At 43.7% G+C, this 20,391-nt stretch overlaps 1 protein-coding gene across 2 annotated transcripts in view; it reads right to left on the bottom strand.

The window, feature by feature from the left end:
* adgrl1a (adhesion G protein-coupled receptor L1a) overlaps positions 1 to 20,391 on the bottom strand; it is a 101,123-nt gene that overhangs the window by 26,408 nt on the left and 54,324 nt on the right. For both annotated transcript variants that reach the window (XM_086289479.1, XM_086289478.1), the window contains exons 4-7: positions 18,734 to 18,843; positions 3,516 to 3,723; positions 3,046 to 3,310; positions 232 to 559 (exon numbers count right to left, since the gene is read on the bottom strand). In XM_086289479.1, coding sequence (XP_086145605.1) covers positions 232 to 559; positions 3,046 to 3,310; positions 3,516 to 3,723; positions 18,734 to 18,843 — 911 coding nt within the window. The remainder of the gene's footprint in view (positions 1 to 231; positions 560 to 3,045; positions 3,311 to 3,515; positions 3,724 to 18,733; positions 18,844 to 20,391) is intronic.

Here is a 20,391-nt window from a genome sequence, read left to right on the forward strand (position 1 = left end):
TTTAAAGTCCACTGTGGTAGTGTACAGAGGCAAATTTACAACTTATGGACCTCGCTGTATACTTGTTGTTGCAATCTCATATTTTACCACTCATGACTCAAAATATCTCATAATCAAAAAGCTAAACATCTATAGGAAAAAAATGCACATACCACACACCAGTATTTGCAACTGTACTGTACACATGATTCGTCTGTGTAAGCTATGGGATGGGGTGAGATCTCTTCTTACCAGTGGTAGGATCTGGTGGTCCAAACTCCAGCGGGTAGCGCAGCACATTATAGTTGTTCCAGACATAAAGCTGGTTGTCTCGAGGATTATAGTCCACAGAGGAAATATACTGATAAGGATTGGGAAAAGCAATGGTGACACGTTCCTCTCGAGCATGATTGGTATTATAGGCAAACGCCACCAGGTCACCCGTTGCTTCACTGTCATCGTCCTGGTAGACTGATCGCACTGCATAAAGCACTCCGCAAGCCATGAAGGCGTTGGACGCCAACCTCTTGTCAAAGCTGGTCTCCCAGGTGCCTTCAAAGCGCAACGTGTAAGGGTTCACCTGTGGGCAAAGAGGAAGTATTCAAATGGCTAGTTTTAGCAGGCTTGAATCAGCAACGTTTTAGAGGGATTTTTACTTTTTATGGTTGTTAAAAAGGTTCAGGAAATTGCGCCATTTAAGATTAGTTCAATGGTTCGTTTTAAATATCTTAACATCACTCAGTTAGTGGAAGTTTTAAGATCAAGACAGAAAGATAGATGTTGGAAACACAGTCTATATAAAAGATGGATGTAGCCTCTGGGTCTGAGGAGTCAGTATTCAAGTACCTTAATCCTACATTCCTTCTAATGCCAGCAGGGGGTGACTCATCTTGTTGTAAAATAAAGACCAATTGCATTGAGGTTTATGAGAAAATTACCCCGCTTCTTACTTGATGTAACCTAAATGTAAATAGCTGCCTAATGACTTTGTGATCCCCTTCTTTATTTTCAGGTCTGATTTAACACAGCATAATGTTTATTTTGTTGTTATTAAAGTTGAATAGACAGTCTTGGATAAAGCAAGTTAGGCTTGAGGGCTTGGACTGAAAATTCACTACTGAATTAGGCATGCAGCTAGGTGTGTTTCTCAGTGGATCTGCCGAAAGCCAAAACACAGAACTTGAGATTGAAAACAAGTGAAGAAACCGACGTGTAACATCACAGTAATGATGACGTCATCGTCAATCTCCGACAGCTTGGCAATGACAGAAAAATCTGAAGCCTGTCCATCACCAGTCACTTAATTTTGACACATCAGATGACTGATGGTGAATCTGAAGACTAAGCCTGTGATAGCCTTAATTAAGGATGCGCCAGTCTGCTATTTAGATCGACTATCAGTCTGATACTGATCCCAGAAGCTGGTTCGGATATTGGTGACAATGAGCTGATCCAGTGACATACCTAAGATAGAGCAAAAGAAGCTTTTAATAAAGGGTCAGCAGCTTGGAAGTTTTTATTAATAATTTCTATTTGTATGTTTGGAAAAGTCTTCACTTAACTGCCAACTATGGTCAAATTGAGTTCACATGACTGAAAAGATCTGCTTGCTCATTCACCTTCACTCTCACTATGTCTGCTCAGAGGCATTATACAAACTAGAAGGACATTGGCTCATTGTAACACTCACAGGAAGCTTTTATTATGCTTACACTAACATTACACCTGTCATCAACTCAATTTATATTATTTCACTTCAGCTGAATCTTTTCAGCTCTAGTGTGTGAGGAGGAAAACGCAGAAAGGAGCTCAGCTGTGAATGACAGCAATACGTAGTAGCTTAATTACTCTTATGTTCAAATAAAAGGAAATTTATTGTGGGGTTTTTTTTTGGCATTTCTGATTTCACTAATAAATACAAACAATTCAGTAAATCAGTTAGATTTTATTATTTTAGGCAAGCTGTTTTAAGTTGACCTTGATGTTTCCGTACACATATAAGAATAATTCCCAGTCTCTTCCTTATAGTGAGGAATACAGATTACTAATATAGCACTGGAATTAGCTTGGTACAAGGCATCAGATTAGAAATGGAAGAAGTTGGATCAGTGCATCCAAAGCCCAGCTTGATTTTGAAAAAAAGCTCCCCATGCCCTCTTAAACTAATATTTTTTTCCCCTTGTATTAGGTACTGTGTTTGAGTTGTTTTTTTTAAAAAACCCTCTTAAATACGACTCAGTACTCAAAATAACAGGTAAAATTATATATATACTCCTCGTCTGGCTTTTTTTTTTCAAAACGTTGTAATAAATAGCAAAACTCCCCACAAAATAAAGCATTTATTTCTGTTGAAAGTTATCGCTTTCTTGTTTGCTACTTTGTCACTCCATTACTCTGCACTGTAATAGCTCATGCAGGGTTTGATATTTCAGATTGATAGTTTAACATATACGCTTTGAAAAACAATTTCCTGGTAAGGTCAAAGATAGTGATAATAAATGAGACACGACTATCTGAGCTACACATTAATTTTATACCCTGTTTATATAGGAACTTTCTGCCTGATTGCGGTTTTGTTGGCTGAGAAACAAAGAAGCAACTGGCATTAAAATACGAATGCTTCACGTTTACGGTCACATTTTGAGGCTGCAGAGTGAGCAGGGCAAAGTAATGTGACTTTGTATTACAGAGGATGAAGAGTATTATATGTTTAAAGTGCAGAAAACAATTCTAAATCATTCCCACAGTTTTTTGATTGTAAGTTATTAAATCCAACACTGCGGGGCAACTACAAAATAAATGAAATATTTACCATGCTGGAGGGGATTATTCTTTCTCACAATTGGATTTGAAATTCAGCCTAACCTTTTGCAGATGATGTTTTTGTGATTCATTTTTGGGGGCCAACAACATCTCTTTAATCTTATTTGTCAGTGCACTTGTGTAATCTCAATTCAAGTGTGACATATGACCTTTTGCCTGACTAGTCAGATGAGATTTTAACATAATCCACTCCCGCATTTATAATCCACACCTCATCCCCTTCTGTGCAAACTGCTCTCCCACCTGGCTGACCACCAGTCGTCCGTTGTTCGATTCAGTGGCGTAAATAACCCACAGGCCATTCTCATCCACAGCCAGGTCAATGTCTGACTTCCCTCCCCAGCGGTAAGGTGAAGTGTCATGATAGTTGGCGTTTGTGACAATCGCCTCTCCACTCTTGATGCGCGTACGTAGGTCATACTTGACTATGTTTCGTGTGCGTTCTTTGTTGTAAAACACCGCCCCATCGTACACAACAAACCCCGTGCCGTCAACTCTGTTGGGTAACCTGTTGAGACAGAATCCAGATGAAGAAATCACTTCTCCAATTCTCCATTCTGCATGGCGATGCCCCCAAGATGGCTAATGGCAGGCACACAGACACCACAATAAGAGCATTCTGCTATCGCCATCCATATCCACATCAAAAGCCAATAAATCGATACCGCAGCAGATGCCATTTGATCATCCAAGACAGTGGGAGGCGCACTCACTTGTAGGTGGTGGTGGCTCGGCTCTGTTTGAAGTCTTCCCAGGAGGCATACTCATACAGCATGTCGGTGCGATAGGGGGTCCAGGGCATGACGTACAGACGGTCCCCTGACTGTAGCGGGTCCTTACACCATGCCCCCGCCTGATGCTCTGCCTCCTGCTGAGAGCTGGGCACCTGCACCCGCAGCAGTGTCCCCGGACACACAAATACTGGAGCAGTAGAGAAGCATTGGTGCAGAGAGGAGGAGAAGAGGGAATAAAAGGAAGAGACAGAAAATGAAAACAGAGCATTGAAAGAAATAAAAGATATCAAGGCAGTGGGAGGGGTGGGAGAGAGGAAATGGGAAAAGGCCAAAGACCATTGAAAATAGAACAGGAGAAAAAGACATGGAGGGGTCGAGAGAAAGATATGAGGAGATAAAAATAAGTTGAGAATTAAAAAGGAGACAAAGAGTAGGGGGAGAATGGAGAGATGGGAAAAGGGGAGTAAGGTGAGGTACATTATCAGATTTAAAATGAAGGAAAACATAAAAGCTCGTTTGTAGAACTTCAGCATTGTGGTTGGAAACCATTTGGATATGATAAATGGGAGATTTCTGGCTGCCGCCGCAGTTTAAATGTAGTCTCTAATCTAATTTATCTTGGCCTACTTTTTATTTGATTGTGCATTTTCTATTCCAAAGGCCTCTGTTTCTTTGCTCTGCCACTGGGTGGTAAAACAGTAATTGTGGAGTTTGTTTTCTTAGGACTCAAATTTGGCTCTCAGTCAAGAGTAATACCTCAAAGAACAAAAAAAGTATCCTGGGGTAAAGATGTGAGGTTGGCTAGGCCTCCCCTTCCTCTGCAACTGCAACTCAACATCACCCACTCACAAATATTCCACACAAACAAATACATACACAAAGTCTATTCCACACGGGCAAGTACACGCAAACAAAAACAAGTGGAACCCCTGCACACCATCCATACACAAACAAGTGCACACAAACACACACACACTAAGGAAGTCTACTTCAGGCAGGTGGAGGTCACCCACAGGGGACTGCTATAAATTAGCTGGTTGATGCTGTGTTATCCTGCTGGATGGCGAGAGCACCCTGGGACCAATGGGAGTGTCTGGTTATCTATGAGGAAAGCTGCTGGCATCCTCGGCACAGTGACATCACAGCAATAGAAAACAAAAAAGCATGAGGGCAAGAGAGTGAGAATGTTGGTGGAACTACAGAATAAAACATCTGACGAGCCTGCCACATTTCCCCACTGGTTTATTTATGAAGTCTCTTTGGCTTGGGGTTACAACAGAACTGGACACTGGTTGGTCACCTAAAGACTTAACACATCTTAGGCCTAACTGGACTCGGAACAGATGACATAAAGAGCCCATGGATACCAGACAGACACTGGAATTCACACAAGGATGGTGCACAACATGCACGCACACACCCACAAGCCATACAGGCACTGTCACACAGTGACTGTTAGAGTGATGGATCAGACGAGGCTCAAACTGTCTTGAATATTGCATGGAGTCTGGTGCAGGAGGGGAATCACAACAGTAAGATGGAGGAGTTACTTCAGGCTTCTGGAAATCCAGCCGTCTCTTTCTGCTTTCTGTCATACTGCTGTTGATAGTGGATGGTGCTCTGTGGTGCTGGACCACTTAGGAATTAGCCTGTTCTGTCTGAGAGGTCCAACAGGGATTGAGACTGGCAGCCAAACACAAATCTAATCAAACTCAGGCATAAACAAACACTGAATACAGACTCTTCACAAGAGGGAAGCTTGTCATGCTCCACTGTCAAACCAAAATGTTTGCTAGAAAGTACTGATGCCTGAGGTGTTTGCTTTGCAAATATGAATGTGGGTGACTGAAATATGCAAAATATTTTTGAGAGCAATGGTTAATCTGGCACTGTGCTCCAAAATATTTTCAAACAAAGGCTGCGAAGGGTAAAATATCATCGGAGTAGATAAAAATGAGTGTGGAGGGAAAAACAGCTATGCACAAGTAGGACATCCCCTTAAAAGTGCAATGGTACTGTAAATAGAGAAATAAACTCTATTAAGGAAGGCTCTGCATGTAGGTGACCCATAAACAAAGCCAGGAACAACTCTGCCTCAAGGTAAAATAAAGGACAAAGAAAAACAAACATGTAAGCCTAGTCTCTACTGTTACAGAAAGGATGACCTAATAGAGAAGTAAGTATTAAAAGACATGCAAGCATCCATCCCTGTTGCCATATTACAGTGAAATTGAAGGCGCAGTCGAGCAGAGGACAATGTAAATGTGTAATGACTCATAGTCCCTTATCCAATAAATATATTGGAGATATATATATATGTTGTAAACCTGCTCAACATTTGGCAATAAACCCCTTTCTGATTCTGATATATATATATATATATATATATATATACATCCATCCATCCATTCGCTTATCCTTTTCAGGGTCGTGGGGGGCGCTGGAGCCTATCCCAGCTGTCATAGGGCGAGAGGCAGGGTACACCCTGGACAGGTCGCCAGTCTGTCGCAGGGCCAACACACTGGGACAGACAACGCTCACATTCACACCTAATGGCAATTTGGATTTTCCAATTAACCTATCCCCTCAAGCTGCATGTCTTTGGACGGTGGGAGGAAGCCGGAGTACCCGGAGGGAACCCACGCAAACACGGGGAGAACATGCAAACTCCACACAGAAAGACCCCGGCCTGATGTTGGAATTGAACTCAGGACCTTCTTGCTGTGCGGCAACAGTGCTAACCACCGTGCCGCCTAGTATATATATGTAAAGTGATATATATATATATATATATATATATATATATATATACACATACATATACACATATACATATATATACATATATATATATATACATATATATACATATATATACATATATACATATATACATATATATATACACATATATATATACATACATATATACATACACATACATATACACATATATATACACATACATATACACATATATATATATATATATATATATATATATATATATATATATATATATATATATACATACACACATATGACAGAATGAGGCCAAATTATAATTTTTGGATTCCACAGGGTAACAGCTTTATAGTCACACAGAAGCAGCACATGTGTTGGACTGTCACTTGACTGAGTGACACAAGTTAATGGGGGTGGATGGAATTTAAATAACGTCACAAAATAACACTGATTCTGGGTGGATGGGTGGGTGGATGGATGGATGGATGGACAGAGCAAGAGCTAAGACTAAATATATCTTAGTTACTGGATTTATGCTGTTGAGTCAGTGTATATTGGTACACAAACCACCTTTGCTGCTATCATCAAATTGCGCTGGCTTTAACAGCGAATTAACATCATAAATGTTAAATGTCAACCAACTGTTTTCTGTTGCACATTACATATTAGCATTTTTGGTATACAACCTGTGAATACCAGCTTTGACCTCTCTTGTATTTGAATTTAATCCGTTGTTATACAAGCATTCATATTAAAATCCCAGATAGACAGTAATGAAAGGTTTGAGATTGGAGCTTTGGTTGAAGATGACTTATGTGGAGATGAGTCACGGCTGGCTTTATTACTTGCAGGTAACAGACAGAGAAGAACAAGAATCATTTATGTCTCCAATATAGCTACTGTCTGCAATACAATTTACTCTCAATAAATTGTGCCCACCAAAGTGTTCTCCCAAAAATACTATGTGATTCTGCTCATTATTGCACCTAACCTTCCAGCCATGGGGTAAATTGGCAGTAGTCTATTTTCTTTTGGACTCATCACCCCAATAACACTGCAGCTCAGCAGAGAGTGTCTCTCTCTGACTGTCATTCTTTGCTTTCCTCCTCCACGTTCCACTCTTTTGCTGCTTTGTTGTACAATCAGTGTGCGTCAGTTTATTCTAATGAACTGACTGTTGGGTGGGCTCAGTGTCAAAGGGGCTCTTCAAGGGCCTTTAGGCTGTATACACAGGCCATGAGGTACACATATACACGCACCCATTCACACACTCACAGGGCAAACAAAAACAGTGGCCACGCTTCACACCCTGCAAACCCTGCCTAGGGGGCTTCATTAACTCTGGCCTGCGCTTCTCAGCCTTTCCGACTGCTCTCCTGTTTACCAGCTTTTTCTGCCTCTTTTGCTCTGCCTCCCTTTCTCTCGCTCCTTTTAACTGTGAAGGGGAATTGTAGCAGCTGGGAGCCAGAGCAGCAAAAATCTAGCTGTAGAGTATAGTACAATAGGCTATTATGTCCACAGTTTGAATGAGGTATTAGGCATTAGGCAATAAGCATTAGGCATAAGTCTTGAGATTAGGTATTATCCTAGTCTGGCTAGATCAGGTTAGCTGTAGTAGAGCCATCTGGGATTATGTGAGATAAATAGATTAATTCTTGTTTGGGTGAGGATGGAAATCTTGGAGTCATGATTATCCCAATGAAGTCACTAGGCAGCGAAGACAAAACCACTTCTTTACCCTATAAACTAGCCAGATGGCTAATGAAACTTACCTTATCAGGATTAAAACCCAGGCTGTAGCTATCATACTCTAGCGTGCCAATTACCACCGCACATACTAGGAAATGCTGCTGTAATAACTGACTATTTATCTCCATAATCCCTTTCCCGTGGAGGCACAGGTCAGCTGTTACATGTCAATATGAGGCTAGAGTGTAAAGTGATGAAAGCTCCGCAACTTTCCTGAAAATGACAGTGAATTTCTCCCATTAGTGTCTCTCACCCATTTGTGATCGACTGTTAACACAATTAAAAGTGAACGCTGACAGCTTTAGGCTAAATTTAGACTTTTCATTTTCGTTGTCTTAAGCATGCTGTTTCAACGCTCGATGTGACAGCGTCATGGTGATGGTTAATGTCTGACTTTGATGATCTAAACACCCCCTGCCAATAGTTGGCAGCTGTTTCTTAAGTGGTGTCCTTGTGGGTGCTTTTATTCCCACTATATATATCTATATTTATTTTACCTAGAGGGATCTGAGGGCTGTGCTGGCTCTGCTAGCCCAAGCCTTTGCCCAGTCCAGTCCACAGTCATGGCGTGCTCACAGGACTGACTGCTGAGAGCGTGCTGCTCTAATTGAATCCCCCACCTGTTACTGGCAGGTGCAGTAAATAGGCAGCAGGGGGCAGGATGGAGCATGGCATGGTAACCCGCATCCATGCTGGACAAGTTAATGGGCTTTAAGAGTTAGTGTGTGCGCATGAGTGTGCAGTGCAGTGAGTCTCCTGATGGTATGTTGGTGCATTCATTAGCCCATAAGTGTTTGTAGATGTGTCTCAGTGTGTATGTGGATGTCCGTGTGCTTGTGTGGGTGGGCATGCATGTTGAGAGAGAAAGAAAGAAGCACAAAGAGAGAAGAAGTGTGAAGAAGGATGCAAGCGTGTTCTGTGTGTGCAAACAAGAAGAGAGTGGAGTAAGAGAGAGTAAATAGGTTATTTCCTGTGAAATGAGAATTAGGAGTGAGTTAATTTGCTGAGGAGTGACAAATAGTGACAGAGAGAAGAGAAAAATAAGGAAAGAGAAGGGAGGGGCTCGCCTTGTGTTTCCGCTTCCTTTTAGACTATAAGGGGCGTAAGGTTTTGGGAGTAAAAACACAGTACAGCAACAACAAGCATACACAGACATGAAGCTTGAGGACACACACGCTCTCAGAAAAATGCATGCAGGTACACACTATCCAGACAGTTGAAGAGGCAGGTATCAAACTGAACCTTTATCAACCCAAACATTCACCCCAGAGAATACCCTTCACTGAGACCAAAAGAGGGCTACAGCAAGAGATAGCACCCACTGAAAGCAAAGTCTTTTCTATGGCGTGAAGCTGACACTGAGTGACAGGAAAGTTGATCAGGACGAGGTTGCAAAGGATACAGGCAGCAGATACTGTAGAAAACAGAGGGGCATACCCAGAACAAGCTGACTGAGGCTTGAGAGGTAAGGAAACAACAAGCCTGCACAGCTGAAACATTAACCGAGCCTGCTACCTACCCTCACCCTCCCTCTGCTCTGAATCAGGTCTCCTAGACACACTGTCTCTCCCTAACAGCCCTGAAACCAGCCGCTGTGTTTTGTATTCATGACCAGCTGCTTCACTCACTCACGTCTCTGTTCTTTGGCTCTAACAATGCAATGGCTTCTACATATACAGTCAATCCTCGCAATCTTCTCCCTGTGCCACTGAAAAGAGTGTCTGCGCTGCCACGGTCACATGACCGTGCTTGTGTGTGGTGGGTCATTCCTAATGAGGGGATGCTGCCTGACTCATCGTCTCTATAGCAACCACTTTTCCTCCCTTTTGCCATTCACAGCCATTCTTTGTATTTTTCCTGTCACACAATGCAGTGGTTTCCCACTCATTCCCTCTCACTTCTCTAAGTCACATGTAGGGTTGTTTGTGTAAGTAATGGTTCTGTCCTCAGATGGTCTCCAACTCCACCCTCCACGGTGATACTGGGATACTGCTCAGCAGTCTAACACTGCTTCCTTTAACTGCTTCTTTTCCTTTATCAGCAAACAAACTGGGGGTAAGAAAAGACAGTAGTTTGGTCCTGTCATAAAGGAAATACTACAATGACGTGGGTTGTTGGGCTGCTCGACTGTCAGCAAAAAGGATGAGAAAAGAGACAGAGGGAATGATAGGAGGGGAGAGGCGGCTAATGCCGACACAGTCATAAAATTGCCTCATAATAGGTAGGTTGACAGTGTGGTGGACATTCATTGAACAGTGGCATCAACACCAAGAGATACAAGTCATCAACCCAAGAACCCAATCTGTCAATCAGCGGATGAATCAGTAAAGATTATTTGTGACAGACATGGGCAAAACACAACTTTGGAATATTACTTCAGCCACGCACAGAGAAAGGAAGAGATGGATAAAGTGGACATGGGTAGGAGGGCAGACAGGGGAAAGGGTTATGTATTTAAGTGTTAGTGGGAAGGAGAGCAGTAAATAAATAGAACCAGTTGGTTGAGGTGGAAGCAGGAGGAGGGGGGTTTTGATGCTTTCTATTCCACTGCAAGCAGCAGACTGAGCTAAAATGGCTGCTTGCAGTGAGAGAAAAATGTGACAATGATCTATGCTAATGAAAACCACAGACACAACAGACAAAGGAGTCCATAAACCAGGTAATGGTAACCTCTAAAGGAGTTAATTCCTCCAACATATGGATCCAGATACGGTGCCAGGCAGGGAAACGGCTGAGACAGATGTAAGTAGGGTTTCAGAGAGTGCTGAGAAGGGTGGGGACCTGAGAGCGGGGGGAGGGTACAGCCTCATGGAAACTGCTCTCTACCTGATGTGTGCCCTGCCAGGTCTATCTTTGCTTTTTAGTAGCTTCTGATTGTGGCTCCTGGCCATGCTGATTGGGGCTTTTTAAGAGAGCTTGCGGCAAGGCCCGGCTGCATCAGAGAAGCCATTACGAGAAGCCGAAGCCCTCCCTACGGGGGATACACCTCCCTCCACCATCTCCTCCCCTCTCCTTGAACACATAAGGAAGTGGATGGAAGGGATGGACTGATGTGGACATGTACTGGTGGAGGAGGGGAGGAGGGGGGGGGCAAGACAAGTTTATTGTGCATGTGCAATAAAGAAAACAGAGAGGTGGCGGGGATAAAGTCTGCAAAGAGGTAGAGAGGGCAGAGAGAAGAGGAGGAAGAGCAGTGTAAGACAAGATAAAAGAGCCTGCAGCTGCCTGTGATGGTCAGATGTGATCTGAGAGATAAACCAAGCAGTGGGAAGAGAACAAGAGAAAGGAAGGGTGAGAAACACAATGGAGAAAATGTGTTATAAGTAAGGGGTAGTGAGAGAAGAGGAGTTAATGGAAACGTGATTAAATAAAAATGAGCAGAGAAAAATGGGAGAAGGACACTGAAGTACCTGGAAATGGGACACTGAGGCAATGATCTGACAGCAACTTTGCCAAGTTACTTTGTTATCTTAACAGATTTGTTTTGTTTGTTTGTTTGTTTTGCTTTAAGATTTCAACAACAGCAAACTTTGAATCTGTCCTGAGAAACTAAAAAAAAGAAGGCAAGAGATAAAGCATGGGAAAAAAAGAGCAGCTGAATAATGTGAAGAGAAAGAGGAGAACGTGTTTTTTTTCTCTCAGATCTGTAGGGACAGATGCACTGAAATATCGAAATGAGTGAACAGCTACTTGCGAAATGCGAATATATGAGATTTGAATAATGAGACAGTTCTATTGTCAGGCGTGTGAGGCAACAGAGTGAATATGAAATATGGTTTCTAAAAAGGATGGGAAAAGAGGAAAATATGCCATCCATGAAATGACACAGATGCATGTTGTCTGTACATTTAGGCTGAGATGTGCTTCTTCATACAGGAAAGGAATGATGTTAAATTCTCGTTTATCTCTCTTAGATACGGGACTGACCTTCTGTGATGCTTCTTTTCGTTTGTGTGTGTGTGTGTTTGTCTGTGCATGTGTTTGTGTGTGCATGAGTGCAGGTCAGGCTGGTGTCATCAGAACCAAGGAGGAAATCTAGAAGGACTTTAGAGTTTTGGTTACAAGTCAAAGAGAGATAGAAAGAGAGGAGCAAAGGAGACGATTAGAGATCGAGAAAGAAAAGGGAGGGATATCAACATCAAACATGACCACTACACAAGGTGCTGGGTTAGGAGGGAATATGGGGGAGGAAGGGAGACAAGGGAGGAGGAGGAGGAGGGAGAAAGGGGCGAGCTGTGGTTGTTATGTTCATTGTGGTCTTTACCTTTTTGATCCACTTCTATTCAAGCATCGGAAAAAAGGAGAAAGAAGGAGACAGAAGGAGATAGAAAGATACAAGAGAAAGACAGTAAGAAGGAGAGAGAGAGAGAGAGAGAGAGGGGGGGAAAGTAAAGGGAATGAAAGAAAAAACAGGTGCAGGAAAAAAGAGAAAATTGAGATTAAATAAAGCGCTGTCCTTTCTCTCTCTCTCTTTTGTTTTTTTTTGTTTGTTTTTTTTAAAGCAAGTTATCTGTCTGTGTAATGGTTGGCTACTCAGAGAAAGGATGGCTCAAATGGAAAATGAGAAGGGGAAAATGGCCTGACCTGGGTTGAAATCCATTTCCATTTCATTTCAGATTTATCAATAATCCCCCAACAACACAATCCACCCCCAACCACAAACTCTCGACCCCACCTCCACCCATCTTATTGCTACACCGCTCCCTCTCTGCAGCCCTGCTTTCCCTCGTGCCCTCGTGCAGCTTCAGAAACCTGGCGGAGAGAGAAAGTGAGACGGGCGTCTTTGTGCAACAGTCGTCTTCTGCTGTGGAAATAAGCAAGGAGCAGAGAAGGCAGAGAAATAGATAGAGAAATGGGAGATGGTGATGAATATGCCTCTATCTGTGACCGGTTATCTTTGGAGAGATCGTTGAATCTCTGTCTCTCTTCCACTCTCTCCAAGCGCAGTTTGTGTTGACATTAGAGCGGTCCCTTGATCTACAGAAAGCGGTGCTTTTGGCTTTGCTCAATTTACAGAGTCAGGATGCCTGCTATAGAAGCCAGCAAAAACACTCAACCCATCGACCATCTAATCAATGGGGAGCTGCTGGCTTGCCTGGCCGAGACTGGCTCATCAAAGAAAAAAAGAACAAACAACAGGGGAAAGGGAGGGCTTGACAGAGTGTAACGCCTGAGAAACACAGAGAGGAACTGAGAGGCACAGTCGGGGGGGAGGGGAGGGAAAATAAAAAAGGGCAGACACAAAAGAGAGATGAGAGAAATATCTACAGCGGGCTCATCACACACAAATCAATAGATTGGTGTGTTGAGTCACACTGAGGCCTTAGCTGACACGGGCAGGTAAGGCGTGGTTCCCTCAATATCCATGACGCTGGTAGGAGTCTGCTTGTGTTGGGGTGTTGAGGGAGGTTCACGAGCAGCTGGAGACTATTGGAGAAGCAAGCAAAAATTTCAGCTCCGCCTTTCACATTACAGCACTCAGCTTCTCTCCATGTTTGCTGAGGCACCAGTGCCGTGAGAGTTGTTCTTCTAATGTCTCGAGAAAGACGCGTGTCAAAAGCCACATGGCTGGTGGATCCCCGCTGTGAGCGTGATTGTCATGTATGTGTCGTGGAAAGTCCCCGGGGAGCGCTGTGAAATTGTCACGACACCTCACCGGGTTGCCCGTAAAGATAGGGGAAAAAAGCGATAGCAAGAGAGAGGGTAAAAGAGAGAGAAAGAGAGTTTTACAAAGACAAACAGAATAGAAAAGAAAAAAGAGTGATAGCAGCGGTTGCCTTAGCTGTGTGGGGGATGCACCTCGGCAGAGGCGGCATCAGCATCAGCAGCCACATGATCATTTATCATCATATGCCAAGATCAAACTGGACAAACAACCTCCACGAAGACCTGGGGAGTGGAAGCCACTTTCAGCCTAGAGGGGTAAACAAGGGAAAGAAACTAGTGCAAGTTTTGTGATGCTGGGGCAGGGACCAAAAAAAAGAAAAAAAAAAAAGGCACGTTACATGCCTGCCACCAACTGTGAGTGCAATCATTAGCTCCAAGGTTAGGGGAGGCTGACACTGGCCACAGAGCATCCAGAGCTTTCATCCTCTCTGTGAAACCGCTGCAGGGGGTAGATGAGGACACCAGAATTCAAATATACAGAGTTTTTCCACGTTCCAGGTTTCTACTGACTGCAGAAGCTCAGCTCTTCATGCAAGTGTGACACTGCAGTCCTTAAAAAGTTGTTGTGCTAAACACAATATTATAAATGCACCACTGTGTATGTTTTTCAGAACAGGAGGGAAATGATGCAGTGACATGTAGAGAGAAAACGAGAGAGAGAGTGAGTGAGAGTGAGAGAGGGGAATGAAACTTCTTCAATGCTGCAAAAAAAAAGAAAGACTAAAAACAAAGAAGATGGAAGACTTCTGTTGACACTGTTCTTCCATTCTTGGTTGTCCTGAAAAATAGACACAAAGAAACGACACACACAAGATCTTTACAGATTTCTAAGAACACACACACACACACGCACGCGCCTACACACACGCACGCACGCACATAAACACAGAGAAAGGAGAAGGAAACTCATCAAACTGTCCTCACAGTGAGTTGGAGGTTAGTTTAAGGCCACCTTGGTTGTTTGTCTGATTCATTCAACGTTTCTCTTTCAGGGATCTTCTGAGAAATAAGCCACTGTCCTCTCCCCTTAATCACTCCGCTCAGCGCTCTCTACAACCCTATCAATTACTCCCACACTAATGAGTACAGCTAAAACACACGCTCTCAAATACGCACACATATTGCTGAAGCACTGCAGGAACACTTGGCCTCCTTCTAGCGTGTCCTCTTCTGCTTCTTCTTCCTCGGCCCCTTCCTATTGTCTCCTTCTCAAACTTCGCATTTTTCACAGTAAAGAGCCATCTCTTTCCATGGCCCGAGCAAAGCTTCCTGCTTCTCATTCACCAGACATGTATGAGTCACTCATCTAATGGTGTCCCTATACATATTAATAGAATTTCATTTTCAGCTACATCAAAGTGTTTCCCCTCCTCCCCTCAAAACTTGTCATATTACAATGCCATTATTCCTGCAACTGACAAACTCCTTCCGACAAGTCAACTATCATTTCCAGTGGCTTTGTGTCCAAAAAGTGATGTCTTGTAATGAATAGGCAGTGCTGAATACATTTGTGGGGAAGAATCAATTTTATAAAGTGAAACAGCGGCAGAGTACCAAAATATAAATGGAAAAACTGGAGGATATAAAATTAAGCTAAGAAACTCTCGACTGTAAAGCCTGTACAGCCACCTGCACTGTGCATATTAACCAGATATATAAAAGCTGAAGAAACAAAAGAGCCACAGGAGAAGGTCTGCTAGCTCTGGCATGGCTAGCATAGATAATCCCAATAGGGAGCATTAGGAATCAATAATGATGTAGCACAGTGTTCTGAAGAAAGAGCGGGAACAGGTAAGGGCTCCCTCGTGGGATAGATTTATTTTAACTCTGCGTACATCTATGTTAAAACTGCAGTGTAGGGGTTTAACTGCAGTAAACACATCCTGCAGTTGTATCCATGGATCTGTGATGTCTTAATGGGATCTAGCAGGCTACGGCAGGCTGTGCCAGTGTGAAATGAGAGTTCATTTGAGCCATTTTGTCGTCTTGTGTTCCGGATGGCAAAAACAATGCTACGTGGCAACGGCTGGGCGGCCTTGCAGGGCTTTTTGGCTCGATGAGATATGACTTGACTAGTTGGCGGTTTGTTGTATTTTGCCAAGGCAGTCCCACGCACAGCAACACACACACATACTTGTGCAAGACCCTTGTCTGAGCTCTGCCAGCTGAGGTGTGTGGGTATGTCAGCTCAGCACTGGCTGTCACCGTGCCGTTTCAGGTGACTGGAAACACAGCTCTCACACAGAGGACCCTGTCAAAAGCAAACATCGCTCGTAGCCATCAACATGGCTGCACACCATCTCAGCTGCCATGCCACACAGCCCTTACATATCATCTCTCAATTGTTCACCTTTTTGTCAAGACAACCAATGAAAACCATGTGTCAGGTTTAGATGATACCAGAGTGCCCAGCAATCCCAACCAGACATAAATGATGGGGCATTACCAGAGCGATTAGCTGCAGCAAATTCAATTAATCTTGACAAATCTCTGCTGAGGCAGAACTGAAGAGAGCGACGCGCCCCCTCTCCTGGTAATTAAAAGTGGCCGAGTTGAGTGGCGTGTGGTGCGACGGTGACTAGGTTTTGGGATGAACAGTTCCAGCTCTGAGTCTGAATGTGTCAGGTCGTATTTAGTTTGTCAAATGAGCACAAATACATAGAGCAGCCTGCAGAGTTTGAGTAGCGTGCATCGCCTGTGTACGCACGCGTGTTTCTATTTTTGTGAGGGTGCGCAAGTTAAGTGCTTTTGCTTCTCCAGTGGAGGAGAGTGGCAGAGGACAGGGGTAATTGGCTCTTCTTTGTCACCTCAGACAAGCGAGACTTTATATCATAGGAGGATCAGCTTCCAATTTTCTAAGTCGTGCCATACTTCAGGCACAATCAAGAAAGTTTTTTTCCCCCAAACACAAGGAGGAAAAATGCAAGTCAGCAGCTATTTAATCATCCCTTTGATTGCCTTGCAGTGAGAGAACAAGCTCCCTTGTGCAGTCAGGGGGAAAAAGACAAGGTTAGAATGCATGAGGAGAGGAAAGCAGGCACAACTAAGTAATGCTACCTTGACCCTCTGTGGACAATGCAGGAAACCGAGCAACAGCACAGGACTATTAAAGGACTAACAAGCAAAGTCATATCAGTGTGGAGGGAAAAAATATAGCCAACACAAATATCAACTGGAAGAGAGGGAAACCTAATGTAGAGGACACTTGAGAAGAACTCTTATTACCACTAGGAAGGCTATGAATAAAATCCACACCAGAAAATATCACCCAATGTAAGAAACCAACCTTCTCATATATGACTCTAGCCGCAACCTGAGTCAACACAGTCTCTCATAAGCTAAACTAAGTGCACATAGCACTGAGCAGAGGAAGGGTGAGGACTGAAAAGTGGCACCTGGAAAACCCTGGATGCTTTGCATATTTGTACCTGTAAAAATACAAATAAATAAATAACAGGGACAGCAAAAGAAAAATGATAGAGTGGAATGATAAGCTAGTGTGGCAAACTGGTGGTCAGAGAGTAAAAATAAAGGAAGAATAAGCGTAGCAGGACAAAGAATAAAGATTTAAGACCGTGGAGTGAAGATTGAAAGTCAAAGACAGAGAAGAAGGGCTAAAAAAAGAGGTGATGCTGACTGTGAGAAATAATAAAGCGAGTGTGAGTTGGAGTCCTCAGAGAGAAGTGATAAAGAGGAGGGTGAGGAAGAGGAAAAGAAAAGGAAGTTAGCAGCTTGGTGTAGTCTTGATCCTGTGGTTCACTTCAACTGCACCTGAGGAAAAAGTAGAGACAGTTATCCCACACCCTATCATGAGAAATAAATAGCTCCCCCACCCCAGTAATGTCCTCTTGTCCTCCACCCCTCTGACACAACACTCTCATACTTCCCCACCACCCTTTCCTGAACCCCAAATTCTGCGTCTGCCCAGTGGAGGGGAGCGCCACTGCTCCTCCCCTCCAGCCACGTGCACCTGCACAGTGAGGGGATCAATGCTGAGAGTAATAATACATGAGAGGGAGGAGGGGAGACTGAGCGGAGATTTTCACATGAGTGAGGATCAACACATCACCGTATAATCCTTGCTGTGTCTGCTCCTTTGGCGGTGTGAGTGTGCTCTTGTTTGTGTGTACATGCTTGCTCAGAATGGAAGATTCAAGAGAAGAGAGAAAAAAGCAACGGTGCCCCCTCCCCCCCTCCCTTTTTGCAAGTGTAAGGTAGACTTGTGTGTATGTGTGTGTGGGCATGTGTAGAGTCACACCTGCCACATAGTTTTGAGCAAAGCAGTGAGGAAGCCAGCCGTTACCATGGGGACATTAAATTGTGTGGCGCTCCAGGTCATGTTGTCTAAAATAAGCCCTTTGCTGTTTGTGTTAACATTCCTATTGTGAGGTGTGGTATTCCAAAAAAAAAAAAAAAAAAAAGGTGTGGTATACACACAACACCCCCTGCCTTAAAGTCTCACTGTGCCCAATTTTAATTTTTATTGGAAATCAGAGGGACAGCAAAGGTGTTTGGCACCAGATAAAGGCAGTCGCCTGCCCCTGGGTTAATCAGTGCATGAGTGTGGGGCGGTGTGCGTTACACTGCTGTGATTGCCAATAAGGGCTGACCCCGTGTTTGCTGTGGGTGTGCGTAAAGTGCTTATCGGACCCTGTGTTTGTGGAGCACCTTCCCCCATGTGAAAATCCCTCTCAGCTACTGGTGCGTCAATCTGTCGATGAAGAAAAAAGGTTTAGTGCTCTGTGAGTGTGGGTGTGTATGTGCCTGTGCAGTGTATGAGAAAGAAGAGAGAGACAGAGAGAGCAGGTGAGGATGGCTGTCTGTCTTGTTTTGCTTTGACTGTGTTGAGAAAATCCAGAGAGAGCGAGTGAGCACGAGTGAGTATAAGAATGTCATCTTTTTTTAGGGTTCGGGGTGGGGGGGTTGAAGAGGACTAGAGAGGCTCAGGTGAGGGTACAGGGAAGGATGGGAGGGGCGGTGAATGGGGTGAGGGAGGGCGGGGAGGTGGAAAGGTGTGACAGGGTCTCAGTACTCACTGTAGGGGACACACTCATACTGGATCTCCAAGTACTTGTAGGTCCCTGGGCAGGGGTCTGGGAACACGTCTGACCCCGCAACCACCACACACTGAGTACGATTATTACACCTGTGAGATGAGACAGCAGGGTAGGAAGCGAGAAAAGAGAGAGAAGGGAGGAAGCAAGTAATAAAAATAATGATGAGTGCCATTGTAAGAAAGACAGGGAGGAGGGGTTGTATTCCAAAAAAAAAATAAAAAATATCTTCAGGCTCTGAAAGACAGAGGGAACGGTAGGGATGGGAGTAATTTCACACTAGACTAGATCATGTGACAGCTGCACCCGAAGGGAGGTGGAAACAGAGGGGGAAGGAGAATGGGGGGGGGGGGGGGAGAAGTGGGATGAAGGATACAGAGAAGCATGGAGGGAGGGAAGAGGCAGAGAGAGGGCGAGTGACGTAAGACCTCCTCTCCTGGGGGATTGTGAGTGGGAGCAATTAGAGGTGAGAGAACAGGGAAGGACGAGGGGGGCTAAGGCAGATACTCTACACCACACGCACAGGGAAAACATTCATATGCACATAATACCTACATCTAAACCGCATCGCTGCATGCCTTCTCACGGTTGCACACACCGAGAAACACATCCACACAGGAGAAACGATACACATCCACACGCATGTGCACTTAGTTATTCTCACCACATAATCCTTCTCTATCCAGCTTTGAGCATTTCCCCACTGCACACTCTTTCTCTCCATTCATATCTCAAATCTCTGCTGCACTCTCTCTATCATCCTATCATTTCTACAAGTCTTTCTTCTTCCTTTACCCCCTCAATTTTCTCCTCCACCCCCTACTACTTCCCTCCCTCCCTTGCTCAAGCTAGCACCCTGTGCCTCCATTACAAGCGTGATGGATAGCTGGAAGAGAGCTTCCATTGATCTGAGCTAAAAGGAAGCAGATGCTGAGCACAAACACAGAGAGCAGCTGTAGGAAGCGCTACAAATACTCCAGCAATAAACATATAGATTCTCATGCATACATGAAACTAAGCGCACTCACACACTCACGCGCACACTCACGCGCACACACACGCGCACACACACACACACACACACACACACACACACACACACACACACACACACACACACACACACACACACACACACAATTCCTTACAAATAAAAGTTTTGCCAAGACACAGCAGCATTAGTCAAGTATGCTGACTTCAGTGTTTCCCAAAAGAAACGTTTGAATGCACAAGTTCAAGTGGCCCCCGGCAAATTGCCTGTTAGTTATTTTTAAGTGAAGAGAAGTAAATAAAATCCTGGAGCAAACACACATTAAACAACTAAACTTCCTTCAAATATTAATGCTTTTTCCCCCTTCTTTCATGTACTTAAAGTTGGAAGTTACTTTACTAACAATTCCACCAGTATAGTCTCAAACTTCATTATAATGTTAGCAAGAGCTGTCACTAAGAATAGTTAGTTGATAACAATTTCCTCCCAAATTGTGCCACCTGCTACAATTATTGTCATTTTGTATTCTTAATTAAATAAAAATGAAACATTAAATTACATTTAAGGAAAGCCTCAGTTTGACATTGGTTTTACTTAATGTTATTACAAAAAAGATCTACAATTTGCCACAAGGTGCCCAAATTGTGCA

The sequence above is a fragment of the Aulonocara sp. 'chitande type north' Nkhata Bay genome, linkage group LG4 (assembly GCF_057382095.1).
Source record: "Aulonocara sp. 'chitande type north' Nkhata Bay isolate Kocher_YH1m ecotype deep benthic linkage group LG4, A_spYH_male_GT1.1, whole genome shotgun sequence".
NCBI classification, from domain to species: Eukaryota; Metazoa; Chordata; class Actinopteri; order Cichliformes; family Cichlidae; genus Aulonocara; species Aulonocara sp. 'chitande type north' Nkhata Bay.